The following is a 19,416-nucleotide window of genomic DNA, read 5'->3' on the forward strand; positions in this document are numbered from 1 at the left end:
TCGGAAGTGAAACTACGGCCCGCTCACGACCCCGATATGAGACGAGCTACACTGGCTCCCTATTAAACGTAGGATTTCTGAACCCAGTATGAATGGCCAGAGAATGGGGGCCGGGGTGGGGGACCTCAGACATTGAGCCCGGGGCGGGGGGGGGGAAATAGAATGCTGATCCGAACATCGCGTTTGTTATTTTGTCAATGTAAGTTTTGTTTCGGTGATATTCCTCCCCTCCCACCTCCCTTCCCTTCATCCCCTTTCTCTCCCTTCCCTGCTTCACCCACTGCCCCCCCCCCCCGGGCGCTATCCCTGCTGTCTTAAGGTAGTGAGCCCGGGGGGTAACTGTAATGGGTCTCCATCTGTGCGAGATTCACCCAAGAGGTTGCGGCTCAACCTCAGACGTTGTGCACACGTGGAATGTTTCCCCTCTGTGACTTCAGTTCTTGGTGTTCAAGAATATTGATAAAATAAAACACGAGATTGCTTCCAAAATTCTCCCTACTCAACCTCCAAGAGTCTGCATGAATCCTCTCCATCCCATCTCGCCGATCGACGCAGTCCACGATCCTCAGCATCCCCCCCCCCCTCACGGTCGATCCGCTGTGCCCGCCACGTTGGTGTGGCGATGCCGGCGGCCAGCGCAGTTTCGGGGTCTCCGGCTTCAAGACCTGGAACGAGTTCCTCCCGGCTCACGTCCGGGATATCCGTCCCTTGAGCCTGAGCCAGTTTTTGCGAGAGGTTTAAAACGGCGCTGTTCCAAAGAGCTACGCGTGATTAGTGAGCATTCGTGATGGACTGGACTCCTTAAAGTTGGGCGATAAGAAATGATGGGACCTATTTGTCATTCCTCGCCATGTTATGAATTGTTGCAATTCAGTGCTGTAATTGATGATGATTTTTTTTGTAACGTGGTGGTGGTGAAAGTGGCGGCCACTTCGTGACCAGAGGGTCGCCTGAACTCATTGCTGCCCAATGAAAATAATAATAACATTGATTCTCGCGTGCGTGAAAAAAAACAATGATTCTCATGTACGCGATAAAAAAATATATAACATTGATTCTCGCATACGCGATTAAAAAAGATATTACATTGATTCTCGCGCGTACGCGATAAAAAAAAACCGTAACATTGCTTCTTGCGTACGCGATAAAAATAAACATTGATTCTCGCGTACGCGATAAAAAACACATAACATTGATTTTCGCGTGTACGCGATTAAAAAAAAACGTTTCATGAGCTTAACAATCAACATTACTTTGATGAATCGATGCATCGTTACACCCTTTGTCTTTTCTGATTGTGCTGTTTAGAAAGCCCAGCGTCTACAACTTTTCTCAATACCATGTGAAGTGTTCACTCTTGTCTATTATGTCATCTCAGTGGTCCTGTTTGTAGCCGGCCCGTTGCGTCCGCAACAGCGGTGAGCAGAAAAGGCGGGTTGTGACTTTTGTGGTATTTGACATTGGCCCTGTCTCTCTGCAGGTGCTTCTCAAGATCGGACCACCTGGCACTGCATATGAAGAGGCACCTTTGACCTTTTGAAGGTGAATCGAAAATATCACTGGGAAGCAACACCTTTTGCATCACCTGCTTTGGAAAAGTATCTTTCTTTTCTAGGGATTATAGCCAACATCTTCTTGCCTTATACATTTTTGGAAGAATTTAACGTGATGATGATGATGAGGACGACGAGGACGACGATAACGATGGTGATGATGAATACCTAGAAAATACAAAAAAAAAAGAGAAAGTACGTTCTTTCGACGGATCGGAGCTCGCTGAACGATTGCATTTCTATTGAAGATTTTGAAAGAACACGAAAAAAGAAACCCGAGGGTAAAAGGAGCATCCTGTGCCGAAGATAACACGAGACTTGACGCGTTGTTTTTCTCGGAAGGTTGCTTTTATTTGAAGGCGAAAGATGCGGCGGGCCGTCTCGAGATAAGCGCAGGGGTCGTCGCAGCGGCATTTAAACTTCACGGCGTCGTGCACAAGTACAGTGTGACCGTACGATGACGACTGTGGACCCCCCCTCGCGCCGCGATGGACTCGCGGAGTTCGGAGGGCACTTGAGGTGGACTTGAGGGGAAAAGGTCTTTGGGATTTTTGTACGGGGGCCAATCGCTGGTTTGCCGAGGTCATTTTCGTTCGTTTCTGTTTCGACGAGAGCCCACGTGTCGACAAATAATAATAGTAGTACGTGAGAACGATGTACAATGATTCATACGCGTATTCTCGCATAATTTACCATTGCGGTTAACCCCCCCGTGCGTTTCGTCACGTGATTGGTGTTCGTGTCCTAGCAGTGTTCATTGCGTTGTGCGCCACGTGCCGTTTTTTTTTTTGACGGACGCCGAAACAGAAAGATTAACTTTTTGTTTACTTGACACTTGTCGTCGTCGTTGCTGCAGCGGGGGACCCGTCATGTTCTGCTCGTTCCCGATCAGCTCATTTTGTGGGGGGTCACGATAATGGACAAAAAAAGAAATGGACGTGCACTTTTAGTTTTATGCATCTTTTTTTACCCCCCCCCCAATCCCGTGACCCCTTTACATTATTATTTTTTACTTGAAGATTTTCGTTTGTATTAATGCACTAGCTCAATGTGTTTTGGTGTGGTGCCTTATGTCAAGATATTCTTTATCATCATGCTTTTGTACCCTCCTCTTACCACCACCCCCGTTTTGAAAGCCACGAAACAATCGAGAAATCTTTTTGGTTTGTTTCTTTTCGGACGGAATTCGAATTGTCCCTGAACGGATTTGCATGTTGTTAGAACTTCGCTTGCAACGGGCATCAGATACATCGTTGCCTGTCGTTGTTTCTGCACCCTTAACTGAGAGCACTTTTTTGCCAAAAGTTTCAGCCATCAAAGTGAACGATCTTTTTTTCTGAAACTTGAGAAAACAAAGAAGCAAGTTTGTTTGCGAATCATTTCTCAAGTGTGGGGCTTGCCACGACTTGCTTGTCATCCGTTTTGTTTCGTTTCAGGCAGCTATGCAGGCGTTTAGAGAAAAAAAAACGATTTCTCATTCTTTCTGAGTTAATTAAAAATACGACTCGTGTAGGTTAAGAAAAAAGAAATCCCTTGACATATAACTGTCGGGGCCAATGCTTAAATATGGCAACGTAGCGAGAAGCGTAGTTGTTTGCCGTCTCGTCGACTCTGCGTGCTTGCCTGTAAATGTCCTGACGGTATCTGTGTGCGTGCACGTGAAGTAGAAGAGCAGGGGTGCTCAACCCGGTGAGCGGGGGGGGAGGGGGCCGCGGGAATAAGTTATGAAGTCATTATTATTTATTCATAATTAATCATTATTAAGGTTTCCCACAAGAGGTTAAGTTGGGGGGGACCACGGCGGGATCACGGCAAAGACAAAGATCCCCCGTGTAGCCTAAACAGACTTTTGAGGCAAGTGTTGTTAGCGAGTAGCACCTACTGAAGGTGCTTCTCGCTAGGGGGTGGGTGGCCAACACCACGCGCCCGACCGACCCTTTGTCTTCCCAGTGGCGATGTTTACACACCGCACCGGGTACTCGTTTTAGGGCTGAGTCGGCCTAGGGGGAGGCCCAAGACCGGTCCAGATTATCGTCATCGGTGAAGGCCGTGAGCGGGAATCGAACCCGGGTCTCCTGGTTCGTAGCGCAGCGTAGCGCTAATCGCGACAACACCGCTCCCCACACACTCGCGCACTGTTGTCTGCCTTTGGCAAAGTGCTGCACGCTGATGTTCCTCCATATTAGAGGCTTTCCGGGGTTAGATCGCGTAAATATATATGAATGTGTCGTTAAACCCGTCACCACCCGACACAGCCAATTCGTAGGGTTTTTGTCACGTCAACAAAACGTGCCAATTCGTTACTAGTCCAGCACACCGGTGTGTTGGAGTGTAAACCCACAACGTTTACAATTCGAGGACTCTCCAACACACCGTTGTGCTGTACTAGTAACGAACTGTTACGTTTTTTTCACGTGACAAACCTTACTAGTTGGCTGTGTCGGGTGGTGGCGGGTTTAACGTCGCATTTATATTCACGCGATCTAACCCAAGTACCTCCATTGTGGATAATATTGGCCGCAAAAGCCTCCTACGTGTTAAACTGGTGATATTTCTCTTATCCACATTGATACCATGGTACTAATTGGTGGGGGAATCCGAGTAAGGAGACACAGATCGCTCCGAATAATTTTCTGCCACTCTCTTATGCCCCCCCCCCCACCCCCCTCTCAAAGTCATGGCGAAAAGGAAGAATGTTTGCACGGATATTAGGAAGATCTGCAGTATCGGGTCGGGATCCGGGTGACGTGCATTCTGCCGCAACTGCACAACGCTGCTCGCCGTAGCGGGGGTTGTGCGAGGTGGCGATCCAATCTTGTGTGATGGGGGGTGGGGTGGCGGGTCCGGTCCGCGATCCAAAATGAAGAGGGTTGAGAACTCCTGACTTAGACGGTACTAGAGTAGTACGTAGCGGTAGACCGTAGAATATTGATACCATATCGGGTGTCATTGCTAACCCAGTGGGGTAAACACGAGACAATGTTTCATCACGTCGCACGATCGGAGGCGGGCGGGCGGGCGGGCACCAGTTTCCCCCATCCCCACCCGCACGTGGAGCGTGATGCACGTAGAGTGTTTAAACCAGCAGGCACACGTATGCAAAAAGGAAAGGCAATAAATGAGATTGACGTTTGATATCGACTCGTGCAAAATGCCGCCGCCGTGCGCCGCCAGGCCCGCGCGTTGTTTAGGGGGGCAGGGTGCGCGGTGGTGCCACACTCTGGGGTGTCGCTGACGGAATGGCCTCCCGCGTGAATTGCCGCCGAGTGAGAGTGCTGCGTGCCGATTGTTGATGGTGTTTAATTGGCGTTCGCGATTGCCGTCGAAGGTTTTTTTTGTTCTTTTTCCCACCGGGGGAATCTAAATTTACTTAAAGCCTAACTCGAGGTAATCTGCCACGGTGACATCTTGAGGTTTTCTTTTGTTTCTGTTCGTGAAAATGTGCCTTACAAGAGAGGAAAAAAACCCCAAGCTAATTTGGAACATTTTCCATAAAAGGACTTTTTTGTTGTTGTATTAAAATCTGACGCGGTAGGAATTGAATAAAAATGTCCCTTGAGAATTTGCCACTTTCGGTGGGGGAGGGGAGGCGAGGGGTTACAATTTAGATTGCAACATTTGAAAAGGTCAAGGTTGGCTGGCGTAGAGGATTACTGTACCCGCCACTGAGACACTTTGTCCGACATCGACAATTCGATTCCCACTACTGCCCAGCGACGGTTCCTGGGAACGATTACCAAAGCGCGTCGTCTGCTACGGAGCGGACGTTAAAAGACCCGTGGCACCATTTTCAAGAGGAGTCCACTGTGCCCCCAGGTTACTTATCCCAAATCTGAAACTAGATTTTTATTCTAAGGTAAAGTGACCAAAAAAAAAGTGATTTCCTTCCCAGTGGAAGTCAGTAACGCGTCGTTGTCCCATGTAAGAGCAGTATTTTATATCGACGGGCCTCTAAACTTGTTTAATCTGGATGCGTTGGCCGCATAGAATATGGAACTCTCCACAAATACTTGCGTTGAGCTTCACGGCGGCGTGCGGCGATGCCGTCTCTTCTTATTCCCGGTTGCTTTTGCTTCGAGATTTCTTCAGAGGGGCTGGTGGTCCTGCCCCCACCGAGAGCTGCGTGTAAAGGCAGAGAGTGGGCACGTGGCCCTGTGCGTCGGCGGCACGCTGTTTATTATGGGAGCAATAACGAAAGCAGACACGAACACAGCAGACGAGCATAGGGGGGTGCGGGGAGGGGGAGGGGCAGCTATTGTTTGACGGGACCCGTGCAACATTAAACTGTAGCAATATCGCCACCAGAAAACGAAAATGAAACGTGTCGCGTTTCCACTCGCGACCGCTTGGATTCCGCACACGCGCGCACTGTTGCGGCGAGTCCTGTTGAATAGCCGCCGTGTTGTCATCGTCAACGGTCATTGTCCATCCACTGCTGGATGAAGGCCTCCTCACTGTAGTCACAACGACACGCATAGAGCCACCTGATGCATGAGCCACTGGCACCATGTGATGTTGAGCACCCGCAGGCCGACTTTGCGTCGGGTTGTTAATGGGTTATATACTTTGCGATAACCGTTTACTGAATGGTTCATTGATTTCAAAATTGAAGGAATTGACAGTGGAATACGGTTCGATTTGTAGCAGCTCGTCAACCGATCGGCACGCGAGAACAGTCGAACGTGAGCACGGCCTGCACTAAGGTGATTGGTGATTCTGACGGGTGAAGGTGTTCTACCTTGCCGTGTTGGTCATGGGGCTCGCGTGGCACCATACTTTGGCCGCAGTGGCGTGCCCAGAAAAAAACATTTCAGAGGGAAAAATAGCTTTCTTCCCAAGAGCGCTTAGTCAAAATTTATCTAAGATAAAATGTGCGTCAAGAATAATTATGTACAATTGAGCATTTTTGAAGAAATAAAAAGGCTCAGAAATTGTCTGACGGATCAACCCCCTACCCCCACCCACGCGGGTGGACCTCTGCTTCACCACGCTGGTCGGTGTGAGTTGGTGAAGGTTGGGAGACCGATAATTTATTTTTTAAACCGTTATTTTGCATTCGAGTATCGACGAAGGCTCAAAGTCAAAAAGTGATTTGCTTTCTCAAATGAGCGTTGATGCAGCGCTCAGCTTCTGTTTACAGCCCCAAACCAGCAGTGATAGGAACAAACAAAACAATCCACACTCCTATGGCAATGGGCGAATCTATACACGAGACAAACCACCGTTGACTTCCCACAAAGCGGTACTCGCTTTACCGACCCCCGGTGGGATGATGGGCTGAGTGAACCCCTCCCCCCCCCCAAACAAGAATTTGAACTCGCAAAGATTTTTGCGAGCTGTTTGCTTTCTGCCACGGAGCCGCCGGGGCCAGATGGCGAACGACGACTGGGCCGGGAACGAACGCTCCTCGACGTGTTGCGAGCGCCGCTCCGTTGGTTTTTGCGTTTCTGTTGTTGTTTTTGTTGTTGTTGTTGTTATCCCCTTGCTCTGTGTGAGGCTGCGCGGCAGAGAGAGAAAAGGCCTAAGCTTGGGTGTGCAGACTCGTTCCTTGAGCTCTGCTAACTGCTTCTGTGAATATTTGACTCGAGAAATTTATTTTTGTTAAAGCTCCGTTTTTGTAATTTTGTTCTTCACCCCCGTTTTTATATATGAATTTGGGAGAAAAGAGAACAAACAAAATGTATTATAGCTATGCAAAGTTTACGTTTGTAATACACACGAAAAAATTAAGCTATTTTTTGATTTGTGAACTCTTGTACTTTAAATAATGTTAGTGCACTGACTGCGCAACAGGTTGAAAGACGTAAAGAAAATCTTTGGCCGTGTTGCCCCCCCCCCTGCCCCCCGCCGCGTCTTTTTACAAAAGAAAACGAACAGAAAGAGAGAGAGAGAGGAGAGAGAGGAAGTGGAACGGTGGTGCGGGTACGAATTGATCCCCTCTCCCGCTCCGCCACCCTCCCACGCGTTGTACAACTCTGTGACATTCGCTTGCCCTCCTTGGTTCATTTGGGATCGATCAATTAATGGCCCTTCCTGCGACAATCTTGCTGACACCTCCACCCACCCTACCCCCCCCATCTACCCTTTTGCGACGCTGCATCTCACAAAACTCCGTGCCAGGTCTTTTTTTCTTTCCGTTTTGCCCGCGCCGTTCAGATCGCACTTTGATTTACCGTCGCAAAAAAAATGCGTGCTCTACATTCCATTTTCATGTTCGGCGTTGGCACGTCCAGGATTAATCTTTCACACCCGTGGCTGCAGTTAAAGAACAAAAAAAAAGTGGAGTAGACTTTGTTGGGTGTTTTTTTTCTCCCAGCATCCCTTTGCTCACCACAATCGAGTGATGTGTGCGTGTGTCCATCACTCCGTGGTGGCGGTCACGTCTCCTGCGTCAGCTGTTTCAGACTTCAGACCCGCGCCTCTGACTTATTGCTAGCGATTCGCCGCACGAATTTTGTGCGCGTTATAAATCGGACTGATTATTCGTATTCTTGTTATTATACAGCAGCCTCGACGCCCGTCAGTTTCTCGAGCGGGGATACGTTACCCACACCAGGACGATGTTCTGAGAGCATTTTAAATGAACACTGTAATGCTATGACACTTTAAGTTATTTACAGCGTTTCCCACCAGAAGGTTCCACATTTGCTGCTTGGTTTAAATACATGTTTTATATATGGAAAAAATTGGCTTCTTGTAATTGAAAAGGTGCTGCATCTCAATGACTTAATTAAGTCGGAAATTCTCCGCAGGCCATTTCATTTTCAATTTTCAGGGAAGCCATTTGGGCTTGTCGGCTCTTGTTTTGAACTCGCCACCTCAATCAAAAACCGCTAATTCTGAACCGTGCGGATTCATGCGGAGAGTGAAGCAGATGCACCGACGTCTCGTAATCAGTGGCGTAGCTTACCGCGTGTGCAGGCAGTGCGCAACTGCACCTGGGCTGACGGTGCCTCGGACGGGTCCAGGCACCAGGCAATGTCACGGCAGAGGAGCTGGTGTGGAGCGGGGGGGCGGGAGAGACGTTGAATTCCTTGCGCGAGGAGGGCCCATGTCAGCCACGTGAGGCCACTACGGATCACGCGAGGGAAACTAGTCGTGCTTCTGGGCACCTACTTGGTTTTTTGTCCGGGTGAATGTGAAAGTTGCTGCACTCGAATCGGGGCGTGTGTTCGAGCAAACATTCGTAAAGAAAAAAAATGTTTTTGTCGCTGTTGGTCGAAGTGTGGCGGCGTTTGCTTGGGAACGTGAAGAAGTAACAAAATAAATAAATAACAAGATAATAATAATTACACTTCCTAATTACGGCCAAGTGTCGTGGGACAAAAAAAAGATCACTGAATGTTAAGCAAAGAGAGAAAGATGATTGCACCTGAAATGAAACGGATCCTCCATGAGAATGAGTTACACGTGAAGGCTTTTCACAATCGACACTCTACAGTTCTTTAAAATATCTTGCATGGCGGTTGTACAGTACCGTAAGTGTATGTATCAGCCTGATGTTTTAAGTGTAACATTTATTTGGGCTCAATGGTTAATTATTTAGTTAATTATTCTCAGGTTTATCATAGAAATGACTGTTCGCGTGTAGACTACTGCTTGGCGTTAAAAACGTCACAGGCTTAAACAAACCGCCGCTTTGTCTGAACGAACAATTTTGGCTTCTTAATGACGTGGGCATTTGTGGTGTCGCGTATTGATGATGATGAAGATGATGGCGACGATGATGACGATGATGAAACCAGTTGTAGAGAAGGCCTACTGGACTGTCGTCATCGCACACCGCCCTTTTCCCACGTGCATTGAAAAAATTGAACGACAGACTCGCGATCATGATCCGTCAGCAGGCCACACAAGTGCGTTTCTATCGAGCAAACACACACGGCTTCGAAACACTGTAATGACGTATTGGCCTCTTCCCATCTTGCTGTCTCTCTTTCCAAGCCTCTGCTCTCGTACTTTTAACATAAAACCACAAAAAGAGATACCAAGATCAGGCCACCTCCGGTTTTAGCCTCGCAAAATATTTGGGCAAGTAGGTGCTGTCGGCGAGCGCCTATTAAGGCTGATGCGAGTGGCACGTGGCAGGTTGCGGCAGCTTCTCCCGCTTCGTCTCACCGCAGCCGACGCCGATGTCAACATTCGCCCGGCTCGACGTGTTGCGCAAACGCTTTCAACGTGTTCAGATACGTCGCACAGCGTCTGCCACAGTTGCAAAGAGGTCCTGCATGTCAATGCCTAATGATACAAACACAAAAAAACACCCGTGGAATTTCCACGGGTGTTTAGGAAACCTAGGATATCCAGTAGAATGTCTGTGTTAGAATAGCTTATTTCTGGTATTTGATGCTCTGGGTCATAGGAATGTAATAATTGCCACTTAACGAGGATTTCGCCACATCCTCCCCTGACGATTTTACAAATTTTCACAAATTGGGGCCGTGATTCGATAACAGGAATCCATTGTTTTACTTTGTTGGTTCATTTGCGCAACTCCCGTTGGCCCTAGGACTCCCGTAAGCCACGCTACACGCAGCGTAGCAATTAGGGTCATAATTTACAGCGTTTATTCAATTCTCGTTAAGGCCCTCCCCATGCCATGAAGATTGAGCAGGCTGCTTGACCATACTTCGCCAAGCTGGTCAGTGCAGTTTGGTGCAGGCGGTTTAGATATTCCTCGCCCCCCCTGATGTTAACCGGGGCCCGGAATTAACCCCGGATCGCCGGCCTAATAGCACAGCGCGCCAAAACAACTACGCCGCCGCTCATCCCGCACAGCGTGCACGAGTCGATGCATGCGTATCACGAACGTGGACCCACCGATTTTTCAATTCCCTCCACTACATGCCTCGACTCCGTTAGGTGTTCACTGGCTGCCCCAAGCTAAACTATGTCACTCTGATGGGCAACACCTTCATTTCTCGTGGAATATATTTTCGAGGGACTCCAAAACCCCCGAATTTGAAAAAGTGTGGGGGGTTGGATTTTTTTTCTAGAGCTCGGCCACAGGACCGCTCCCACTGAAGTCAAGTCCTGGTGAGGGATGTGCAGGTGTAGGAAGAGCTGTTCGTAAAACGTGTGTTAATAAGAATCTTTATTTAGGCTGGAGGAATCCGATGAGCTATTAAGCGCTTTTTCGCAGATGTCCCAGTATGGGCGGGTCAGCAAGTTAAGGCCGTGGGCAGGCAGCACGGGCACCAAACAGCAGAAGCGGGCCTCGCGTTTTCCAGCGCGGCAATCGCTGTCTCTTCCTCCCCCGCTTGTTTGTGCACGCCGGATGCTGGCCAATTTGACACTGCTTTAATTTAGAATCGACCGATGACCGTGGTGGTGTCGTATTCATACTTTAATTGCTGTCGTTACTTTTCTCGCTAAGAAGGTGCTGTGTTCGGCGATCGTTTATGAAAAGCTGGCTGGCGAGGATGTTTTTTAAAAATTATTTTAGTTGTTGATTTGCCGTCGCTGCGAAGTTTGGTTCACGGTATCGAGCGGGGATTATCTGTTCGGAGGCGACGTGTGTGTGTGTTTGTGAAGTGTACAACGCCTGCGTGCGTGCGTGCGTGTGCGTTGTTTGTGATGACATCGCTACATTCGGTGCAACGCGTCTCTCGCCCAAAGCAAATTTATATTCGGAAATAGGTTTTCAAATGCGGATAAAAAAAACCCCGACAATAATAATAATGGTATTAACGGGTTTGGAATTGTCAATTTACGTGTGCAGTGTTATTGCTGAAATCAATGTGAATCTGGGAAATGTGGTGACACAATTGGAACTGCACAAATGTGTGCCCTTAAGCGTTGGCTTTTTGCGACGACGACGATGATGATGATGATGATGCTTATTGTTTGCCAAAGATGATCTGAAATGAGGGTCATTTCCCCACTTGATTCGTTTCTGTTGTTGTTGTTGTTTACGCACAAAGCGCGTGTCGGGCGGGGCTGCTCGTGCCTGCAGTCCGGGCCACTGAGAGTTGCCGTGCGACGCCTGCGAAAAGGAGAATGGTTTAGAAAGACAAAACCGTTGCTGTTGTAACAGGGTACGTGAGTAGGACGCGTTAGGCGTTGAGCGCCAATAGCTTTGAGGCCCGAACGCTGGTCCACGTGATCTTGCAATCGCCTCCCAGAATTTAACAACACTTTTGAACACTTTTCAATTCAACACTCGCGTAATAAACAAAAGACACGATGCATTATACAGTCGGTGCCCGTTGTCAGTCCACTGTTGGCTCCCGCTGAAGCTTATTTGTTTTATGTCAGTCATGGGAGCGGTGTGGACATACTTCACCAACCCACGCGAGCGAGGGTTGGTGAAGAGGGAGAGGACCGGGGTGAGGGGGGGATGTCGCTCGCTCGCTCGCTCGCCACTGACGGTCACCTTGGGTCGCCGGGTTCTTCGCCCAGCGCGCTAACCGCTGCGCCACAACTCCTCCCTCGCGCCACGAGGGCGAAGAACAAAACACGTGACGGTAATACGGTAATGCAGTTCTGGTTAGATTAAACGACGAACAACCCCCGGTTGTAATTCTCACTTCTGAGTCAAACTCTTTGTAATTATCACCGAAGCGGCCAAAACGCGGCTTTGGCGAACGTCCCATTCCGTGACGCGCCGTGGTTGTTCCACTCGCCGTGAACGGCTTCTCTGCGCCGAACGAAGCGAGTTTGAACTTTGGCCCGAACTTAACGCCGAACAACGCGACGTGAAAGTAAGACGAGAAACTTAACCAGCGGAAGTTGCATTCACCAAAGATGTTGGAGACCACACGCGCTACGCACGCACGCGCGCGCGTGCGCATACACACCACGTTTTTACGAAGCCGCATTTGTCCGTAACAAGTAAACCGACTCACTTCCAACTTTAATCTGAAAGCATTGCTATGGGGTCTTTTGTTTTCTTTTTTCTATAATGAGACTCGTGTGTCGCTGTGCCGGTAATATATGTGCAAAACATTTTTAAGGTGTGTTTTTTGAAAATGTACCATATCTGTCACGACGCGCTGTGTCCTATGTATTGTAATGTATATGCTCTCAAGATAATAGGGGGAATAAGAATTGCATTGTAGACATCTGGAGTATTATTTTTCATTTCATAAATGTCCACGAGTGTGCTCAGCATGAATAGGCAATTAAGTAAGGGCCATGTTTACAACCAGCTTGTTTTTTTTCTCTCCTTTATTTATTTGTAAATAAATAAATAAAAGTTCCGTGAAATATTCGTCTTATTTGAATATGATAATGGACACGGGCGAACTCTTATTGCCGTCGGTAAATTCTGCCTTGAAACAGAATTCATTAAAAGTAATTGCCGATGAATATTACATCTTTCGTATTTCTCGATTACCTTCTTTTGAAAGGGAGGAATACATGCGCTAAATGGTGGACATAACTAACAGCCGAGTGCTGTCCCGCAGACCGCCAAAAAGGCTGCGCTTGCCGCCGGCACGCGGGTTTTTTTTTTTTTGCGCTGGGGAAGGGAATCGTTTAAGATGTTTTATGGGCATATGAATCCGTTAATTACCGGCTTGTTCCCAATCAATTGCCATAAAGGCAAGTTTATTTATAATCAACGAAGCAGCTGGGGGGGGGGGGGGTGCATTCTGCGGACGAGTCGAAGGTGCTGTAATTACCCCCCTCCCTCCACCCCATCGTGTCCCACCTCTGGGACGGCTGCTACGGGGCCAGAGACGGCACCGCCGCACGCGAACTCCACCGGCGATGTTTTTGCTTGGGAGCGCCAATTAAGGGAGATTTTTGCCAAGCCCCATGTGCAGCGTGCAGAAAATTAACCCCCAAGCCCAGCCCGTCCCCCTACCTACCCAGCCCTCGCTCCCTAAACTACCCAGCTACCGGCTCCTCGCCTGCCTACCTTCAAACCCCGGCTCCCAGCTGGGCCGATTCTACGGGCGCATCCACGTTGCTCTCCCCGCCTCGGCTCGCCCGCTGATTTGCGGTATTGATTGTTTGCAATGTGTCTTGCGGCCTTAAAGGCCGTCTCCGAGTATGATTCGGAATCAAATTGCCTCCTAATAGGCCGCGGGGCGGCTCTCGGTAATGTCCCGAAACGCTCGCGCAGGCTACGTCCTCTCGCTCACCCCCCCCCCCACCTCATCCCCCCGCCTCACCCCCCCGTCTTACCCCTCCCCCGCCTCACCACCTCACCTCCCCCACCTTACCCCCTCGCCTCAACCCCCCCACCTCACCCCCCTCCGCCTCACCCTCTCAACCCCCCCACCTCACCCCCCCACCTCACGCCCCCACCTCACCCCCCCCAGCTCACCCCCCCCAACCTCACCCCCCCACCTCACGCCCCCACCTCACCCCCCCCCCAGCTCACCCCCCCCCCCCAGCTCACCCCCCCCAACCTCACCCCCCCACCTCACGCCCGCACCTCACCCCCCCCACCTCACCCCCCCCCCCACCTCACCCCCCGCTCCACCTTTCTCGACGACGCTGCTGCGGGCGATCCACGACATTCGTGCAGCCGCGTCTGAAGAAACAGCAGCAGCAGCGCAAACAACAATAACACACCAAGCAGCAAATTTGGATTGTCTAATAAACTCGCGCGCACATTTTTTTAGAATTCATGCTTCTTGTCTGCCCTGGTTTCCTCTTGACAGTTGCGTGCATTTGATTAACATTGCCTTCGGAGCGGCGGTGAATCTTAAGGCCGAGGAAATTTAATTTGGCAAATTCGCCCGCGACGCTGACAGGCGGGGTGGCTCGTCCTCGTGATGAGTGTCCCCGCCGTCTTCCTCGCCCGCAAAGGATCGGGACGAGGTCGGACTTGTGAACATCCCTTTTGGCAACGGCTCGGCCACCGACGGTGCACCCACCCACACGGCTCAAACCCGCGGGCGCAGAGATAAGAACCTGCAGTGGTGTGTGACCTTTGCCCCGGGAGTGGTTCATCATGGCTAACCTTCGGCAATTTGCAGCTGAGCGATCGTGTCTTGTTTAATTACTTTCCTACTGGCACAGTTCCCCACCCACCCCATCGAAAGACAAAGATCCACCAGTGTAGCCTTTACAGACTGTTAGGGCAAGTGCCGTTAGCGAGCACCTATGAAGGACGGAACAGGCACACGAGCAGGTGGCTGGCCGGCACCACGCCCGGCCACATTTGTCTCCCGAGTAGCAATGTTTTTACACATCGCACGAGGTTGTCGATTGAGGCTGAGAAGACCTAGGGGAGATCCCGGACCGATTCGGATAATTGTCACCCGTGTTGGCCGTGAGCGGGAATGCAACTCGGGGTTGTGGGATTCGTAGCGCAGCGCGCTAACCGCTACACTGCCCCCCCCCCCTCCTCCAGCGAGACACGCGCAGACTGACACGTGCCTGAAACATCAGCCAGCATGCGTGCTCCAGCAAATTAGAAAATGTGAATTTTAACGGAAGCGTTGGCGATGAACAACCCCATTAACTGCTGCGTAGCCACTCTCCGATGTGGTGTCTCCCGGTTGTGTCTGCGACGAGACGCAGAGTCCACGCCTGCGTATCCGGGGCACGTATTCACAGAACCTCTTCTGGAAGAAGAAAAGAAAATCCCTACAAGTGACCTTTGCATCTTCGCACACAACTCTGTTTCGGGATAGGTGTTTGTCGCACGAGAGTCGAACTAATGCTGTTGTATTTCGATTTTTCAGAGCTGGCATTTAGCCACGTGAAGTGAAAAGCCCCATGTTTAGCGTCGCGGTTTATTGCGTGCTATCGCTGGTGGCCAGACCGAGCCCATCAACGCGCTTTCCCTTCGGAGCCCAGTTTAATATCGAGGCCTTGAGCCCAGGACCTCGGCCCGGCACTCTGACCCCGGAGGCACCCCGAACACGTGGATTTGAATTTATTGCTCGCTTAAATACGGAACGCCGAAAAATCTCGGAGCGCTTTACGACGCACACCAAGAATTGGTTTCACAACGGCAATGAAAGAGGGGGGGGGGAAGGGGGGACGGGCGTGTAAGAATAATGGAATTTGAAATGATGTAGGGGAAACAATTAAATGGCAGCCGAAAGAGATGCAGAAGACCGCTGGGAGCCCTAAAACTCTGACAAATCTCACGGCGTAAAGAGCCGGATGTGCGCTGCTGACCTGCAAATATGTGTACAGACACACGAGTGTCATCTCCTCGGCAGAGTGGGTTTTCTTCCGGACTCCATTTGCCTCCCAAAATGAAAAAATAAATCATTTAATGAACTCACGCCAACGTTCGCCTACCCCCCCCATGCAAGGATCCTCCTGACGCTTTTCCGTGTGCGCGTGACGGCTTCCCTCACCGCCAACAACATCAACAATAGACTCGTTACAGGTTGACTGTCTTTTCCGAGGACAGCCTGGCAACATGATACGAGGAGAACAGACGGATGGGTCGACGTGGTGGGGGGTAGCGGGGGTGGGGGGGGTTTGAGGGGGTGGGGGCTCGTGGGCACCAAGACGCGCAACGCAGAGACACGCGTCACCGCCGCGATGACGAGACGTGGCAGCCGCCGCTGTGTGTGGCACGGTGGCACGCGAGAAAAAGCGGCGGCGGCGTTTAGTGCGCGCCGCGCGTCTCCTCCCGACACGATTTAAATGCCACCGGTCGTGCGCCGGGCTGACGCGCGCGCGTCCGTTCCACGCGCGCGCCGCCCATCACGACACGTGTGCCGTGGCGCCGGGCGTCATGATCGACCGAGAGCATCGCTCGGCTTGCCGAGAGAAAGAGCAGCGCCCAGCGATTACGCCCAGCGGGTGTTGCCTTGCGCGCGTCGCCCGGCCCGGTCCCACCGCGCAACGCGCAAATTGCACGGCCCCCTCCGACACCCCCACCCCCCCCCTCTGTGTTGGTGGCGGCGTCGCTGCGGTGAATGTTTGTTTTTTGCTGTAGGAATTGCGAAATGCGACTATGGCCTGGGCCGACCTTGAGGGTACGAACACATGTAATTGGTGCTGGTAAATGATGAAGACCGGAAGAACGGGAAAGGGATTGCTGTAATGAGATTGGAGCCGCGCCTGAGTGGTGCAGCTTTGTCGCGTGCGGTTTGCAATGCGCCGCTGGATGGAGGCCTGCCCACGCCGCATTGGTCGTGAGCGCTGTTTGACCATACTTCACCACTGTAGTTGGCGTGCGTTGGTGAAGGGGCGGCCCCGGGACCGGTCCATGAATAACTCGGCGCTGCTGTTTGCCGTGGCCAGGAGTTGAAGTCAAGGCACTGGAATCGGAGTGCGGTGCGCTCACTGCTGCACCACCGCTCCCCCCGCTCCCTAGAAAAAAAGTGTCAATGAACAATTATTGGATGATGACTGTTATAGTTTGAGGGTGCAGTGGCATTATTTGCAGACACAAACATCATTCCGTGGAACTGAAGCACTGCGCTTAAAATGTTTATTTGAGCAGGTGCAATTCAAAAATTGGTCAGTTTTTTTGCATTCCTGCTCGGCGCGTTCCTGATCAACATCATTATAACAACAACAAGAGGAACATAAATTATTACGTAACAGTAACCAAAGCGAAGTCCACCGCCGTGTCGGAATGCAGCCTCCGGCGTGTGCGAGCGACGGGGGCTTACAACACCGAGGCACGCCCACAGAGCAACTTGGGAAGAACCGAGCCACGGATTGAAAATTTCGAAACTGTGGCGTTCTCACGGGGGGGATTGCTTCCTCCCGCGAGTTCGCGATTTGCGGTCCGCGTGTCGGTTGGGGAGTCGCGCTGGGTGACGACGGAGCGGACCCCCCTCTCCCTCTTTCCACGGTATCGGTGACCAATTAACAACTTCACTGCCATTGTTTGTATCTGTGTTAAATCTCTCTCTCGTTCTCTCTCTCTCTCGTATTGGTGCCTTGCTGGTCTCGGCAAGGAGTGTGGGACATCACGCGAACTCCACTCGCGCTCGCACAGACGTTTGGCTGGCCACCGAACGGGGACGGTCGCTGCTTCGCACGCTTCTGCGGCCGTCTGGAACGCTCTTCCCTCCGATGTTAGGAAGCCACCAGAGCAATGCACTTTTAGATCTGGATTGAAAACTAATTTCTTTAGAACAATTGCCTTTTGTGTATAGTTTTTGTCCTTCCCCCGCACCTGATTAGCAAAGGTTGGCTATGTACGGTGTGAAAGAATTTCAACATACAGTACATACATTGTATGCACAGTAGAACCCCTCTTAACGACGATAATTGGTTCCACGAAACCGATATTTATGTTATTTGGTCGTTAAGCGAGTGTAGGTAATGCATGTTAAAGGCATAATTCGTTCTGATAGCATCGGACGTAACCTTTTTTCACCGAAAAAAACGCACTTTATAATCTGTAAACAAACTTTATTAACACACCAGTATACTTCACACCATTATAAACACGTGATATAAAAAAACGTGGTTAATCCATTATTTATTTTATATTTACCGTACCTGAAACAGCCCGTCGTTAACAGGGGAATGGTCGGTAAGCGAACACATTGGGCTCTGTGGAGGCACTACACTGCACTATACACTACACTATACACTACACATTGGCCTCTATGGAGGCCCATCGTTAACAGGGGTGGTCGTTAAGAGGGCTTCTACCGTATACCAATTTTGACGAGCAGTTATAAATCCATGTTAAAGTTGGACATCTAGTTGATGGCTTCAGAGGTCGGCGATTGTGAATACCACTCCTGCACCCGGAGTGGACATGAGTTCGCACACACACGCATAGACTTGCATAGAGACCCATAGACTCGGAAAGAGACACAGACTCGCAGAGACCCATATAGAGGCCCATATAGACTTGCACAGACACCTAAAGACTCGTAGCGGTGTGCTACAATGTCGTGGTGCACTTCAGTCGCATTTGGGTGATTTTAGTTTATTCTCCCCATACAAGGAACAGGCGATTGCACCTGCCGTGAGCGCTTGTTGGGATGCGTCGTGTGGCAGCCCAATGCTGCGGGGCTGTTAGCCATCCAAATGGCCAGATGGTGAGATCCGCGATGATGACGCCCACCAGCCTTCGATGCTGCCCGGCACGACGGCGGTGTTTAATGCCTGCGTCCGTACGCATACGCCGCTGACTACGCCAGTGCCTGATGTTTTGTTAGAAGCTGTTGGCGGGGAGAGGGGGAGGGTGGGGGATAAGGACGTGCTAATCGGGTGGCGTGTGGTGTTTGAGCGAGCGCCGTTCGGTGTTGATTGGTATTCGTGCGAAGGCGCGTTGGCGGTTGAGACCCACTGAGCCAGACTGGAGCACGTTTACAGTTTCGCGGTAGTCGTCGGCATGTATCGCCCCCGTAACCGAGGGTTTATGTGCGTGACCGATGCTCTCCATGATCTTTCAGCGGCTCGTGCATCGTCCGGGGCCCAGCTGCTCGCATTGGCCTCCCAATCAGTGCCTCTTCCTCCTCTCTTCCATTCGATGTTTCCTTGCAGGCTCTGCGTCATCAGTTGTCCGGCTGCACCTCTAACGACGTGTGCCCACGTGTGTTGCCTTAATTCTCGTCCATCGAGTGCCAAGTGATTTTTTTGCATTGAGGCGTTTCTCTTCTTCCCTTTACAGCTCTGAACCAGCGGTGAGAAATTCCACTTTCTCAAGGCGGAGGGGGGCGAGTTTTCCCACAGGACGACCACTTGACTTTGCCACGAAGTGTGCTTTCAATTTTACCGACCACCAGAGGGATGATGGTCTGAGTCGATGCTCAACCCAGGGTTTGAACTCGTGACCTTTCCAATTTCGTGGCCTCCCGCTCTGTCGCTGTGAGCCGCTGAGCCACCCAGCCGGTCTCTCTCTCTCGGCGGCTCTCCGCGTGCCTCTGTGTGTGTCGCCAGGTCACTCTCTCAAATGTCTCGGAACGCCGCGTTACCGGCGGTCAAATAGAAGGCAGGCAACCACAATGTATTTAAGAGACGAGAC

At 50.7% G+C, this 19,416-nt stretch overlaps 1 protein-coding gene across 1 annotated transcript in view; it reads left to right on the forward strand.

The window, feature by feature from the left end:
* The window catches only part of LOC144729019 (Krueppel-like factor 6), a 51,159-nt gene extending 38,405 nt beyond the window's left edge, over positions 1 to 12,754 (forward strand). The window contains exon 5 of the mRNA XM_078608851.1: positions 1,481 to 12,754. Coding sequence (XP_078464977.1) covers positions 1,481 to 1,532 — 52 coding nt within the window. The 3' untranslated portion in view covers positions 1,533 to 12,754. The remainder of the gene's footprint in view (positions 1 to 1,480) is intronic.
* Positions 12,755 to 19,416: the final 6,662 nt, after the last annotated feature.

Source organism: Lampetra planeri, chromosome 31, assembly GCF_965212315.1.
Source record: "Lampetra planeri chromosome 31, kcLamPlan1.2.h2, whole genome shotgun sequence".
Lineage (NCBI taxonomy): Eukaryota > Metazoa > Chordata > Hyperoartia > Petromyzontiformes > Petromyzontidae > Lampetra > Lampetra planeri.